The 16,048-nt window shown below is 38.4% G+C and overlaps 1 protein-coding gene across 3 annotated transcripts in view; it reads left to right on the top strand.

The window, feature by feature from the left end:
• BBOX1 (gamma-butyrobetaine hydroxylase 1) overlaps nucleotides 1-16,048 on the top strand; it is a 77,559-nt gene that overhangs the window by 57,967 nt on the left and 3,544 nt on the right. For 2 of the 3 annotated variants that reach the window (XM_027852621.1, XM_027852620.1), the window contains exons 5-6: nucleotides 1,899-2,004; nucleotides 11,959-12,155. In XM_027852621.1, the coding sequence (XP_027708422.1) occupies nucleotides 1,899-2,004; nucleotides 11,959-12,155 (303 nt within the window). Of the gene's footprint in view, nucleotides 1-1,898; nucleotides 2,010-11,958; nucleotides 12,156-16,048 lie in introns of all 3 variants that reach the window. The other variant, XM_027852622.1, reaches the window with a different exon arrangement.

The following is a 16,048-nucleotide window of genomic DNA, read 5'->3' as shown; positions in this document are numbered from 1 at the left end:
TATTGACTATAAGATACCATGTTATAGCATATAACATAACATATATCAATATAACATAACAGAATATAGTACAACAATTTAATATGATATGGCATATAATATAAATAGTAAAATTTAAATAATATATGATATTATATATCTATGTGATATGCGATAGTCCCTACATTCAAGGAATTTACAATTTAGTGGGGAAATAGGACATATACACATAGTAGGAACTTCATATGAGCTCCTTGAAAGTAGAGCTTGTTTCATTCTCTGTACTTGAATCCTCAGTTCCTACCATAGTGACTGGCACATAGTAGGCGCTTATTAGCAGGTGCTTCATAAATGCCTATTGGCTGACTGGTATATTTATTTTTAAAAAATGATAACTACCAATATGATTGAAATAATGGATCAATCAGAAAGTGCTGCTAGAGTTCAAGTATAGCAGAGATCGTGGTAAGTCGAAATGCTCAAAGAAGGCCCTTTTAAGAGCAACTAAGTGATGCAGTGGATCGAGCGCTGGGCTTGGAGTTGGGAGGATTTGAGTCCAAATCCGGCCACAGACACTCACTAGTGACCCTAGACAAGTCACTTAATTCTGTTTTCCTCAATTTCCTCATCTGCAAAAGGAGCTGGAGAAGCAGCTGGTAAACCACTCCAGTATCTCTGCCAAGAACACCCCAAATGGGGTCACAAAGAGTCAGACACAACTGAAAAATGACTGGACAATGACAGAATGTGATTAGGACCTTTGCAGAAAGAGTTTGGGGACAGAGTAGAGGATAAAGGGAATTCCAGGCATAAAAAATTTTGCTTTGGGCCTAATTTACTAAGACAGAATTTAATGGTATGTAGAGTTGTACATTGAGTTAAAAACAAAAAACAAAAACACAACAAAATATAAGGTAGACACGGTTGAACAATAATTTATCTAATAAGGATCTAGGGGTATTAGCGGACCACAAGTTCAGTATGCATCTCCGTGTGATATATGTAGGAGCCCAAGAAAAATAAAAGAAAAGCTATAGTGTCAAGGATTCTGCATAGTGTCCTGTATTTTGCCATGGTTGGGGCCCCATCTAGACTCAGTTTGGGGTGTCACATTTTAGGGAGGATGTCAATCCTCTGGAAAGAACCCAGAGGAGGATCACCTGGATGGTGATCATGCCTTAGGAAGAGCAGCTAAAGGGAATGGAAATGTTTAGCCTGAAAAACAGTTGTGTAAGCAATATGGCAGTTGTCTTTAACTATGGGAAAAGCTGTCACATAGAAAAGAGATTCTACTCATTGTTCTTGGCTCCCTTGCCTACATGTCCAATCCCTCTGCACAGAGAATGTGTGCTTATTGGAGAGGATTGGAGGCCAGTCAAAAAACCATCAAGATTTTAGGCATGGAGTTGAAAACACCAAGGCTAGAGGTCAGTTTCCATGTGCATATATCCATACATATGTGCATAAAATCAAGAAATAACACCAAAATATTCGTAGAACAGCTGGAGTGAATTATAGGATAGGAATGTTCACAAGCATCAAAATGTCAAGAAGAAATATACCTCATATCAGTCAAGCTAAAGGCTGAACCTCAGCCCCAACAAGAAAAGGGACCTCCTCTGGAACACCACGGCTGTGGGCACATCGCAGTTAGCCCTAGAGAAAGCTTGTTGGGTAAAAAGCATTCATGCAATGGCCCTTTACAGGGAGTGGGAATGGGAGAAGCCTCTTTGCCAGTGGCTGATTGGAGTAGGACAGGACCCCAGGGACTCCCTATTCCACTCATCAGCCTCATCCACCACTTCATATTCTGTTCTGAAAAAACCCAGCAACCTCTGGGTATCGAGTTCATACTTCCACATTTTGTCTGTCTGGCTTGGCAGCAGCCTGTGCAAACATGTGTTTCCCTTATTTTACAGACATACTTGGCAAGTACAAGACAAAATCGATGCGAATAACGTGGCTTACACAACTGGAAAGCTAAGTTTTCACACAGATTATCCGGCACTACACCACCCACCTGGGGTAAGGTGAGCCTCATCACTTTTTCTGCAAGGCAGGCCAGGGAACTGAATTTTTTCAATCATTTTGAAGCCAGCAGATTATGAGTTCCTTGTGTGTGTATGTGTGGGTGAGAGAAAACATATGTGTGGACACACAAAAACACATCTAAATTATATACAAGATATACAATAGCAAAGGGCACATGTATATACATTTATGTATCATGTATATACTTATATGTTCATCAGTAAAAGCTTATCACTTGTCAAGGAATGCTATTGAGGTTGCTTTAGAAATAGGTAGGACTAGATATCCTTCAACGTCCCTTTCAATTATGAAATCCTAAATCTATGACATGAATGTCCTTGAATTAGATGAATATATAGACATGTATACACAATATATAATATAGGATCAACAATAGAGAAACTTGCATATGTTTGAGTGTGCATTTACACGTGTCCATGAGTTCCCCTGGAAGATACTCAATTACATGCTGAATTATCACTTGCCAAGAAACGTTAGGGATGTAGCTATAGCTATGGGTTAGACTACATGATATCTTCAGGGTTCCCGTCCAATTCTGAGATTCTAATTTTGTGTGTGCATGTATGGTTATTACATATAGGTCAGGGATTCTTAACCTGGGGACTGTGAACCTTTTCATATATATTTTGGTAATTATATTTCAATATAATTGGTTTCTCTTTTATTTTTTATTTGATTTTATGCATTTAAAAATATTATTCTGAGGGAGGGAAGGGTTCAGAGGCTTCACCATAGTGCCAGAGGAATCCATGACACACACACACACACAAAAAAAAAAAAAGCCTAAGAAGTCTGATCTAAGTTCATTCTTACAGATAAACAGGACAGCTTGGAAATAATATGTTGAATTTATTCTATTACTATGTGTTTATATACATACACACACATATCATATTTGTAGTTTCATATACAATCCTCTTCTCTCTTTCATGTATAGAAATGTTTATATCTGGAGGGAAGAAGGAAAGGGGTGAGGGGAGAGACAGAGACAGAGAGAGACAGAGAGCTAAGTGTCAATGGATAGAACTCCGGGCATGGAGTTAGGAAGACCCGGGTTCAAATCTAACCTCAGAAACTTCCTCCCTATGTTACCCTGGGCAAGTTACTTAATCCTGGTTGCCTTAGTTTTCTCAGATGTAAAATGAGCTGGAGAAGCAAACAGCAAACCATTCCAGTGTCTTTGCCATAAAAACCCCAAATGGGGTCACAAAGAGTTGGACAAGACTGAAAAACAACCAAACAGCAACATATATATAAGCTTATTCAATGGAACATGGCTTCTGTGAACATTTTTGGCAATAACATCAACAAGGAGTATGCTAAGGTGCAGTGAGGGAAAGCACTGGTTTTTGAGTCAGAATACCCGAGTTTAAGTCTCAGCTTGACCATTTACTACACGGGTAACCTTGGTCAAAGTGCCTAGCCTCTCTGGGCCTCAGTTTACTCATCTGTAAAATGAGGGGAGGTAGTGTAGATGACCTCTAAAGGTCCCTTCTAGCTATAAATACATGGTCCTATGATCATCATTAATACATTCTAACCAAACATGCCAGCAACACTGGGGAAATCTAGCCCAGAAACATCACCCAGCTGATTAACAGATTTTTAACATTGTTTATGTGGAATTGATCCACCCCCTGTAATGTAGTTTCACCTGTATTCATATTTTCATAGAACCAGCAAATTCCTTTAGGCAAGATATACCTATAGAATTTTAGACAGATGTTTAAGCTTTTGTCAACAGTCAATAAGGATGTTCAGTTCACATTTCAACATTTGTTAGGCGTATGAATGTACAAGACACTGACTGTGCTCAGTATTTGGATGCAAAGATAGATAGGATACAGGTCCAGCTCGTGATAAACTTACAACTTAATGGAAGAACAAATCCACAAACAGTTGGGACAAAGGTGAGTGAAATCATTACAGAAGTCCATGTAAAATTAGGGATGAAAACTCTGCCTGCATCATAGAGGAAATGACAACTTAGTGGAACGTTGGAGGAAAATCACCAGATGGAAATGGAAGCTGATGACAATTCCCTTCCAGACATGAGGAATTGCATGAGCAAAGGAACAAAAACTGAAGCTGAGGCAGGGACAAGTACAGAACAAATCATAAGGTGCCACCGGAGGTCCTAGTGGATAACACAGCTGGACCAGGAATAGGGAAGACCTGGGTCTAAATCCAGCCTCAGACGCTTACAAACTGCATAACCCTGGGCAAGTCACCTAACTCCTCTCAGTCTCATTTTCTTCTGCTGTAAAATGGGGATAATAATAGTACCTATTTCCCAGGGTTATTGTGAGGATCAAATGAAATGGTAATATATGTATCGATAGCCCTTTGCAAGCCTGCATGAACTATATAAATGCTAATGACTATCATTATTATTATTAAGAGAAAAATTTATCTGAAACTCAGAGTAGGTAGAATCCTAGGACACAGATTCAGAGCTAAAAGGGTCGTTAAGGACCCACACACACATTTTACAGCTGTCTAGCTATGTAAACTCAGGGTTATGGAACTCTTAAGTGCTTGCAGTGGGATTTGAATGAAGCTATTCCTGATTCCAGTCCGGCATTCTATCCATTATACCACAATGAATGGGAGTAGTATAAGATAAGGCTGGAGAGGTAGGTCGGAACCGGTCTGGAGGGCACTCAATACCTAGATCATAAGTTTATTCAATGGATGAACAGAATACCATTAAAAGCTTTTGAATACAGGAGTGATATACTCCTAGAAATGCATAGGAAGATTATTCAGACACTGGGGTGGAGGACCAGAGATCAGAGATTTAGAACTAAAAGGGGCCTTACAGACCTTCTAGTCCAACCTGTTATTTTACAGATGAGGAAATTAAGGCCCAGTGATCAAGTTCACACAGGAAGTAATCATTAGGGTTGGGTTTGAACTCAGGTCCCTTACTCAAGTCAATGTTCTTTCCAGCGTAGAGGGTGAAGAGCCCAATCTCTTCAGACTTGGATGATTCACAGTATGTCTCTGGCTATCCATATTTACTGAATTCCTGCTATGTATGAGAGTTAGCTTAGAGAACTGGGTTCAGAACCAGAAAGAGTTGGGTTCACATCCCACTTCTAACACCGACTGCTTGTGTGACCCTGGGCAATTCACTCAGCCTTTCAGTTCCCCAGACTCCTAACAATATGTGATGCAGAAGAAATGCCCACATGTATTAGGAGAGTGAGTTCCTTACCAGGATCTCATACATGATGAAATCACAGATCTAGTTAACCCCCTACTCTGCCAATAAAAAAAATTTATGTATAAACTGCACAAGATATGGTTTCTACACGTCATATAGGTCATGCATACATAAGAGATGACAATATAATAAGGAAAAAGAATGGTGCTGTCAGTATGCACTAATAGATTTCAGACACGAGACAACATTTTTGTAGTATGGAATGGTGAGGGGAGATTTTAAAGAAGATAGGACCAGAATTCAGTGTTGGATTTAGACAAATAGAAATGAAGTATGGACACTCTCCACTTAACACAACATATCTTAACATCTCCATAACATGAGTTATTGTGACCAAAAATATGTTATCGTTATAGATCCTGACATATACATTTATATATCACTTCGGGCCCAGTCTCTAGGCTTAGGTAGGTTTGTCTTCAGACATCAACTGCATATGTCATTGCCAGACCCAGAGTTGGGTCCTCTCCATGTTGGCAGGGCCTCTTGAAGTCCATACCTCACCAGCAAGGCCTTTGAGAATCTCAGGATTACCTCCATGACTCAGCGAGGCACTGGAGAGGGCTTTTCATGGAAGGCATGCTATCATTATTACGAATACTGGAATCTAATATTTGACTTCACATGTTATAAATTACTGTGTTGATTCAAAAATACCACATGTGTTCTTTGAACTAAATGATGACAGAGAAGTGACCCTCCAGAGGCACCTTGGGGGGATAAGAGGGGGGAGAGAAGAGAAATGCGATGTGATTGTTCTAAATATGGCCTAAGTTTGGAATCTAGTAACCTCTTAAAGTCCAGAGGTTAAATGCCAGACTGATCAGCTCAGCCCTTTCTCTGCCAAAGGCCAGTTGAGAAAGAGAAGAAACTCAGAGTTTTGAAGGAAGACACCCTGAAACCAAAGGCACTGCTTGATTTTTAAAAGCTCATGCTGCCTTTCACAAGCTTACATATTGTTTCTGGGACATAATCTAAACTTACATAAAACTGATTAAATGACTCCATGCACTTCCCTGATGTATAACAATGATGCTCACATTTGAACAGCGCTTTATAGACTTTTTTTTTTTAATGCTTGCATGTGCCTCTTATTGGAACCTCTGAAAAACTCTTTGAGGGAGACAACTACAAATGTTTAGAATGAGAAGGGACCTTAAGGATTGTCTGGTCAATATTTTGAATTTACTTATGTATATTTTAAGTAAATTTACTTAAAAGTAAATTTAAAACTTACTGATGTGTACTTGTGTGCTGTTTCCACTTGATAGAATGGAAGTTCTTTGTTTCTATAATCCCTAATACCCTGGCCAGTACACAGTAGGTGCTTCATAAATTCTTATTTTCAACTGAAATTCACAAATGATTTCCTACTGTGTTCAGGCATAGTACTAGGCTCCACAGCAGACATCGAGTCTGCATAAACTGTAGTCTCTGACTTCATAGAGTTTACACTACATAGTTTAACTCATTTTACATTGAGAAAATTGAAACCTAGCAAAGTTACTGAGCTAATAGCTAATAATGAGCTATTCATCGTACAGACTAATTGCTGCACTGAGCCTAGGCTAGACTAGAACTCTTTCTATTCAGTCTTCTGAGTTTTGAGTCACAGTTCTTCACTGAGCCCAGGCTAGACCAAAGTCTTTCTACCCAGTCTTCCAAGTTTAGAGTCACAGTTAGAGTTTATACATTTTTTGTAGTATCATTAAGTTCCTTGATCTCAGGTACTGTGATTCAGCCATCTTTTTTCACAGCACTTGACATTTCCACTTCATTTGGCATGGTGTCTTGCACCATGTAAGTGCTCAACAAAAACCTGTTTTTGCATGAAAAAGCTGGGCAATTTCCCAAGTTTTCCTCTTCACTAGGCTAATATGGTATAACAAAATGGTGAGAAACAAAAACAGGATTCCCTCTCTCTCAGATTCCAAACAAAATGATAAATGAAAAATCTAAAATTACATGGGAGAGGATAGATACTCAAAGAGATTTTTGGTAGAACTTGATTCTTGAAATCTTTAGCTCCAAAGGAATAGTGGTTAACATGGGTATAGTTCAAGTTTCCACTTTAAAAAAATGCTTGTCTATTACATAAAATTATTTCGGTCCAATGGGCTAAATTTTTAATGTAACAAAAGCAGGTCAAACAAGTGAGGTTGGGTTGTTTTTTTCATCCTAAATGGGTACCAAGTGGTCCAGGTGACAAATAAGTTACCTGTTGAGAATTCATTTTGATCAAAATCGCTAATATGGGACAGGAAGAGTGGGTTCACTCCATTAATTCAAACCACATGCAGCTTAGCTCATTGTCTTTATCTGCGCCAAAAATCACATGCTGCTACAAAGTAACATAAAAAGGCTTTTCAGCTCGGAACTGCTTGCATGGAATAAAATTTGGTTTTATGTATGTCAGACACATATTAACCATTTGGATTAGCACAAGTGTTAAGTTGTCTGGCTCCTACATATAAATTCTTTCACAAAATTATATTAAAAATCTAGATGACAAAGATGTCCATGGTCCTTACCATATGTAAAAGAAATCAGTTAGATTTTTAAGAGTTTTAGTCCTGAAATGTGCAGTTCTCTTATGTCAAAATCTAAAATGTGATTATAAGAACATTTTTCTACTTCCCTGAAGTATACCTTTATACCATATTATCTTCAAGGAATTTGGTTGATTTTGAGGTTAACTTTTCTGTTAATTTTTTTTTCTAATCACATCACTTAATTCTCCATCACTCTGAAGAAATAAGTTTGTTTTTAGGTTGTTTTTCATTTTTATTCTGAACTTAAACACCAAATAAAATAAGCATTTCCATACACAAAGCAGATCAGAAAAAAGATTATATATAAATGCAAATCTCTATTATGTAGTCTTTTCTTTTGGTATATATAATAAATTCAACATGCAATTTTCAAAGTTGTCCTGCTTGTCTATGACTCCTTCTGGCCTTCTTTATGCTCTCATCTCATTTGGGGGAAAGGAAGAGGAAACATGCTATCCCTAGCCTCCCTTTCTTTCACACCTACCACCAAATGAAAAAAAGAAGAAGAAAACCCTTGTAACTAATATGCAGTCAAAACAAATTTCCACATTTGGCAAAGTCTAAAAATATATGTCTAATTCTGAATCTTGGATCCATCACCTCTCTCAGAAAGTAAGTAGCATGCTTCATCGTTAGTTCTCATTAGAATTTGAGTTCCTTGAAGGCAGGAACCATATGTTTTTCCCCCAATGGTGCCTGGCATATAATAAAGGTTTAATAAAGAAATGCTTGTAGAATGACCAACTGAGTGGAATCCCAATTGGTCGTTGCAATAATCAGAGTTCTTAAGCCTTTCAAAATTGTCTTTCCAACACGGTCGTTGTAAAAATTGTTTTCCTGACTCACTTCAGCTCTGCATCAGTTCTTGCAGGTCTCCCCAGGTTTCTCTGAAACCACTCCTCTTGTCTTCTTCAAGTATAATAATATTCAATTTCATTCAAGTGTAATAATTTATTCTGCCATTACTCAGTTGATGAATATCCCTTTCATTCTACTCCTTTGCCACTACAAACAAAAACAACATTGTAAATATTTTTTGGAAAGCTAGGTCCTTCTTGTCTTTCTTTATCTCTTTAGGCCCTAAAGTTTAGGCTTAGTGATAGTATCACAAGTCAAAGAGTATGCTCAGCTTTGTGATGTTTTAGGGTACAGCTCCAAATTGCTTTCCAGAATGGCTGGACCAATTCACAGCTTTACTAATAGTGTATTAATGTACCTGTTTGGGCACATCCCCAGCCACATTTGCCATTTTCTCTTTTTGTCATCTTTTCCTGTTTGATGTAGATATGAGGTAGACAACTGGCTTTGGGGGAAGAGGGTTGCATCCCTGAAGGTCTTGAAAACTTACGGCTATTTTCTTCTTTCTTTATCTTGTTAGACCCAAAAATTTAAGGTATAGGTCCAGTGGTGCTATCACTGCATCAATTACCTGCACAATTTGGTGAATTTTGGGGGCATAGTTCCATATTTCTTTCCAGAATGGCTAAACCAATTCATCGCTCTACCAGTAGTATATTAACATTCCCGGTTTTGCACATCCCCTTCCAACATTTGCCATTTTCTTTTCTTTTTTTGTCATATTTGTCCATCTGATATGCTATGAGGTGAACTATTTTTTTGGTTTCCATGAAGATTGTGACAACAATGACTATTTCCTTCTAGTTGTGTATTTTAATACATTTTGGCCAACAATGACAGGTTGTAGTATATAAATATTTATATATTAATAAAGTGGTCTTATACCCAAATAGAATCTAAGTCCTTTGAAGGAAGGGCTGCTTAGGGGCAGCAAGGTGGCACAGGGGATAGATCACCAGCCCTGGATTCAGGAGGACCTGAGTTCAAGTCCGGCCTCAGACACATAACACTTATTAGCTGTGTGACCCTGGGCAAGTCACTTAACCCCATTGCCTATCCTTAAAAAAAAAAAAATGAAAAAGAGAGGGAAGGGCAGCTTCATCTTTGTCTATGTGTCTCCAGATCCCAGCATATGATAGGCACTTAATAAATGTTTGGTGATAGATCAATTGAATGCTTTATATTACAAAGCAGCAAATAACGAATTCCCCTGAAGCGGTAGCATTATTCAAATTCACACTTTGTGTTTCCACTAAATTGGAACCAGTTACTATATTTACATAATTATAACTCTCAATGGTGCAAATTTGATTACATAGTTTGAATTACACACATTCTCTATTGAACTTTATGGCAATCCTATGAGGTTAAGCACTGTGATTACTAACTCCATTTTAAGGATGAGGAAACTGAGGCTCAGAGAAATGAAATAAATGGTTCAGTGTCACATAATTAGTGTGATGGGGGAAAGTAGGAAGCATTATACAGTATTCTTTCCATTTTGACAGAGCCGACTCTTTAGTTATTCAGAAAGTTAAAGAGGGAAATCCTTCATGAGTTAATGTTGTTCCTTCTTGTCAAGCTTTGTATGCTGTTTGAGGCTTTTTTCCCCTCACCTTCAGGTCAGGGTAAGAGTCAGGGAATTGTTATGTTTGGCCTGTTGGTGGAGGGAGGCAGGGAAACCAAGCAAACTAATTTTAAAATTCCTTTTCACTGGACCTGCTACCTTCTAATATCTGAATTTGGTCATATTTGGCTCTCCCATTCAGGGACCCTTCAGCCAGACATTGGCTTTTATTTTTATTTTACTTTGGCATGTACAGTTTTCACAGCTGAATGATGTTAAATGGCTTCTTCCTGCTGAAAATAATTCTCTATATTTAGTTTTACACAAACAACCACAGTGATAATAAAAATAAGTCGCATATCCAACTAATTCAAAAGGACTCCACCTAGAAGAACATGAAAATATTAGTAGATTTTTCAATTTTCCTAAGAAAACAACCTAAGATTCTCATTCCTAATATACTTTAGTACAAAATTGATAAAAACTTTATCTCTCTTCTGTTTCCTTGTCCAACACCCTAGTTGACGGAGGTCATGATCACCATCTCCATGGCACCACCATAAAAGTCTTTTCAGTGGTATTCCTTCCTTATGTCTGTCCCTGCTCCAATCTATCCCAGTATAATGATCTCTCTAGAGGGTCTACATTCATCATATCATTTCCCTACAGAAGGGGAGCCTTCTGTAGCTCCCTACTGCCTATAAAATGAGCCCAAATTCCTTGGCCTGATGTTTGAGATCCTCTACAACTTAGCTTCATCCTACCTCTTTAATTTAATCTCTGACTCCCTCTCTGCCATATGTGTTGTTCACCACCCCTAAAACATACCTTGAACTTTTCTCCTTTTTGTTTTGGAATGAATATATGAAAAAACATTTAAGTTTTTACCATGTGCCAAGCACTAGGGACACAAATACAAAAGTAATAGCAGCTTATGCCCTCAAGGAGCTCACATTCTAATAATCAACATATATAGAGGCTGTAAAGATTAGGGGGACTTGGGTTTGAGAAAGTACCAGGATGGTGAGTGGATCCACAGGGGAGTAGGTTGGCGCAGATAGTTTCTAGGAAGAATGGCAGTATTGATGCGATTATGGTTTCCAAACTATTGTCCATATTGTTCTCCACCCAACAACCCCCATTTCCCTGCCAATCCTTTTCTACCCACCCTTCAAGGCCCCATTTCTCCATGCAGCTATCTCTGTTAGCCCCAAACTGAAGTGATCTCCCTCTGCTCACTAAGAATACATTGGTGACACTTACTAGCTGTGTGACCCTGGGCAAATCACTTAACCCCAATTGCCTCACCCAAAAAAAAAAATACATTGACTTCATCAAGCATTATGCAATTATAATACCACTTACCCTTTAATATTTCTTCAGCGTTGTCTTGAATCGTCATCAAAATCTCATATTGTTATTTAACCTACCAGTCAGTCAGCAAACATATATTAAGCACTTAGCATGTGCCAGGCACTGTGTTAAGTGTTGGGAATGCCTTTTGTCTAAAGTGTAAGCTCTTAGAACACAAGGATAGACTGAGTCTACACTCCTGCGTATCCCCCGTGAAGCCTTGGACACAAAAGGTTTGCAATAAATGCTTGACTGTATTTTTTTATAAAAATCTTGAAACTGTCCTGATCAGGGAGTCAAAAAAAGTATTCTTAATCAAGGGATATTTTTAATCGTCTTCTAAAAACTATTTCCCCTTTTTATTATAGGTCCAATTCCTTCACTGCATAAAGCAAACAGCCACTGGTGGGGAAAGTGAAATTGTAGATGGATTTAATGTATGCCTACAGCTCAAAGAACAAAATCCTAAGGCATTCCAGATCCTCTCCTCAACATTTGTGGATTTTACAGATATTGGAGTTGACTTTTGTGATTTCTCAGTGCAATCCAAGCACAAAATTATAGAGTGAGTAGTATCCTTTAAAATCATGTGGATTATTAAATGGATAGCGAGAGAACTTATAAACAGGAATGTGGAACTACGAATTGGGTTCATTGAGAACAAGTCTGCCAAATTAACCTCGTTTCTTGTTGTGATTGTTGTATTGAACAAGGAAGTAGTGTAGGTATACTACTTGATTTCATCAAAGCACCCTTACAAATTTCTCATAGATTTAACGCTAGAAGAAACCTACTCCAAGATTCCCAGTATCCCTATGGATAAGAATAAAACATGGACTGGACAACAGTAATTAGATGGATTTGTACTCATTTCTCTCCTGCCTCGAATTCTTCATCTGTAAAATGGAGATAAAAATAGCATCTACCTTCTAAGAGTTGTTGTGAGATAATGAGACACTACTTACAAAGCATTTTTCAAACCTTAAAGTGCTATATAAATACTAGATAGTATTATTAGCTAATTATTGTGTACAGAAAGGGAATGAAAGGATCAATATCAGTCTGAACCAAATTTCTAATGACAGGCAACAGAGCTCTATCCTCAACCATGTTCTGCTCAACATTTTTAGCAATGATTTAAAGATATAAAAGGTATTTCTATCAGATTTGTGGATGACACAACTGAAAGGGATACCAAATACATTGGATGAGAAAAACCAACATTCAGAGAGATTTCAACAGGCTAGAAGATATATAAAGATATCTGTTATTCACTTAATAGGAATAAATGTAAAATTCTTCACTTGGATAAAAAATAAATTGCTTAAATCAAGAATGGGGAAAGGATAGGGCTTGATAGCTCTTTGTGTGACAAATACCCAGGAGATTTCTGTGTACCACAAGCTTAACATGAGTCAACAGTGTGATGCAGCCCCTGGTAAATCTAACACAACCAATCCTAGGCTCCACAAATAGAAGTACAGAGTCTATTGTGTGGGTAGCAATTGTTTCACTATGCTCTAGGCTGGTTAGACCACATATGGAGCATTGTGTTCAATTCTGGGGACTACATTGGCCAATAAGCACATATCCAAAGGAGGGGAGAAGGATCGGGAGGGGACTGAGAGAGAAGAGACATTGGATGAGTTTGAGGGGCTGTCCCCTCTACATAATAGTATCCAGGAGTGGGGAATCAGCAGCCTAGGCCACACGTGGCCCTCTAGGTTCTCCAGCGCTGACCCTTTGACTGAATCTGGGGATAGGGACCAGGGAGTTATTGTTGTTCAGCCATTTCAGTTGTGTCCAGCTCTTCATGACCCCATTTGGGGTTTTCTTGGCAAAGATACTAGAGTTCTCCAGCTCATTTTACACATGAGGAAACTGAACACAAAAAGGGTTAAGTGACTTGCTCAGGGTCACACAGTTAGTAAGTATCTGAGGACAGATTTGAACTCACAAAGATGAGTCTTCCTGACTCTAGGCACCACCTAGCTAGAGTCAGGAAGGCCTAGGTTCAAATCCTGCTCAGACACTTACTAGCTAAGTGACCCAGGATAAGTCATTATCCTGGATAAGTCATAAGGCCCTCTGGGCCTCACCTTCCTCATCTATAGAATGAGGGGTTTATACTCTATGGCCTTTAAGGTCCCTTTTACCACTAGATTTGTGACCCTGTGATGACCCTATGATTTTATCTCTCTGGGTCTCAATTCTTTTTGCCGAGTTTGTTTTCTTAGAATTGTCTATTACACCTAAAAGTCAATTATAATTTTTTTAATCCAGTTAATGTATTATTTTGGTTACTAGACTTCAGGTTAATTGAGGGTTTACTTGAGTACAGATTTGTTCATCCATAAAATTACGGGGTTGGATTAGGTGATCTTTAAGGTCCCATCCAGCTCCCAGATTCTGTGATTCTACAGTGCTGTGAAAGACAGGCACCGACAGAGAAGCTCAAATCAGTTTTAATTACTTCATGATGATGTAATTTTTATGATACAACAAAATGACATTTTCTTTCCAATAAGAGTAATTAAGAAAACTAGTCTTAGAAAACATCATTATGGAGGAATTTCACTTAAATGAAAAGTCTATGTTATATTAAGTGCAGGAAAAATAACTTTCACTGGGCTAGCAATCCCAGCATTCGAGTTGTCACTTGTGGTGGCCAATTGCAAAAGATCAAGGTATTTAAGAACATGGTAAATCCTGGCTGTTGATACCAAAGGACCTTTGGGCCTTTGTTGGGATCTTTCACAGTGTTTTCACTATTGTCTCCAGTATCCAATAGAAGGAAAGAGACATGTTTAATCTGGAGAAGAGAAGTCTATGACATAGGCAAGACTGTTGCCTTCAAGTTTTGGAAAAGCTTTTGAGTGTAGCAAAGTGATTGAAGACAACATGGTTTATTGGAATGGATGCCTGGTGTTGGCAGATCAATGAGTCCAAGACATGAGTTACAATAGTACTTGACTATAGTTCATTATTTAGCTTGGCAAATTCCTTTGCTCAAAAACTTGGGATCTTGGCTCTTAAAACAACCAGGCTTTAAAGGGGTGGAGGAAAGTGTTGGGGGGTAGAGAGAAAAATGCATCCATCTCTGCCTCATGGCTTCCAGTTTTATAGGCTGTCCTCTACTCACTCTCTTCGTCTTCTTTTTTCCCCTCTTTCTTACTCCTGATCCAAAAAGTTTGAACCAATTTGTCTCTTCTGTTCCAAAATAATTAGATTCTGTCCTTGAGGTTTTGGAACAGACTGAAACACTGGTAGTAACTGAGCTTAAATCTATAATTTGGAGCCAATGTCTACTCAATAAGGAAGCCCTGTAAACACCATCCAGACAATGAAAAATGAAGGCACCCAGCACAGAGACAGAGAGAGAAAGGAGAAAGAAAGAGAGAATAGAAGGGAAGGCGGCCATGGTGCAGTGGAAAAATCATTGGCTTTGAAAGCACAGGACTTGAATTAAAGTCTCATCTCTGATGCCTACTAGTCACATGATCTTGGGCAAATCATTTAATTTCCCTGGGCCTCAGTTTCCTTATCTGTAAATGGGGAAGGGGTGGTAAACAAGCTAGCTTCTGAGGTCCCTTCCAGCTCTACCCCCAGGACTCTACAGAAGTCAAGTAGCTATTTCCTTGCAAAGTGGAAGAATGATTCGAATTATTCTGCCTCGTCTAGAGCAAGGGTTCTGTACTTTTTATGTGTCAGAGATCCCTTTGTCAGAGGTGAAACCTCTGAACTACTCAGAATGGCATTTTTAAATGCAAAAAAACAAAAACAGAAACATGATTTCAAAGGAAACCAAATTATATTGAAAAATAATTATTTTAAAACGTTAAGTTTACAGACCCCAGGTTGAGATCCCCTGGTCTAGAGGGCAGACCAGGAACAAACATAGAAATTAAAAGGGACAGATTTGACAATAAGAGCTATCCAAAAAAATGGAACAGGCTGCCACGGTTGTGTAAACTTGCAGACAGAGGCTTGCTGTCCTCTCATGAAAAGTACTTTTATCCTCTCAATGAAAAAGGAAAGAGGTTAAAACGTGCAAACTCTTAACCAGTAAGGTTAATTTTGATACCTAGTGAGATTCTAAAATACATGATTAAGGAGATGATTTCTGAGCGCTTGAGAAAAACATGGATCAACAAAATCCAACATGACTTCCTCAAGAGAAAATCAGGTCAGACTAACCTGATTTCCTTTTCTGACAGGGTAACTCAACTGGTTAATAAGGATTATGCTATAGGTATATTATGCTATATTTTAACAGAGCATTTCACTAAGACTCTCATGCTACAATTGTGGATAAGATGGGAAGTGATGAGCTATAGTAGAGTGCAGTGATGTCAATTTTGGAACTAACTGAATGAACGGGCCCAAAGAGTAATCATTAAAAGTTCCATGGTAATTAAGAGAGTGGTCACCAATTGAGGACCCCATACATCTGTCCTT

Source organism: Vombatus ursinus, unplaced genomic scaffold (assembly GCF_900497805.2).
Source record: "Vombatus ursinus unplaced genomic scaffold, bare-nosed wombat genome assembly UNPS02009770.1, whole genome shotgun sequence".
Classification (NCBI taxonomy): domain Eukaryota; kingdom Metazoa; phylum Chordata; class Mammalia; order Diprotodontia; family Vombatidae; genus Vombatus; species Vombatus ursinus.
The sequence above is the reverse complement of the archived record's forward strand: the minus strand, read 5'-3'. Positions and strand labels throughout refer to the sequence as shown.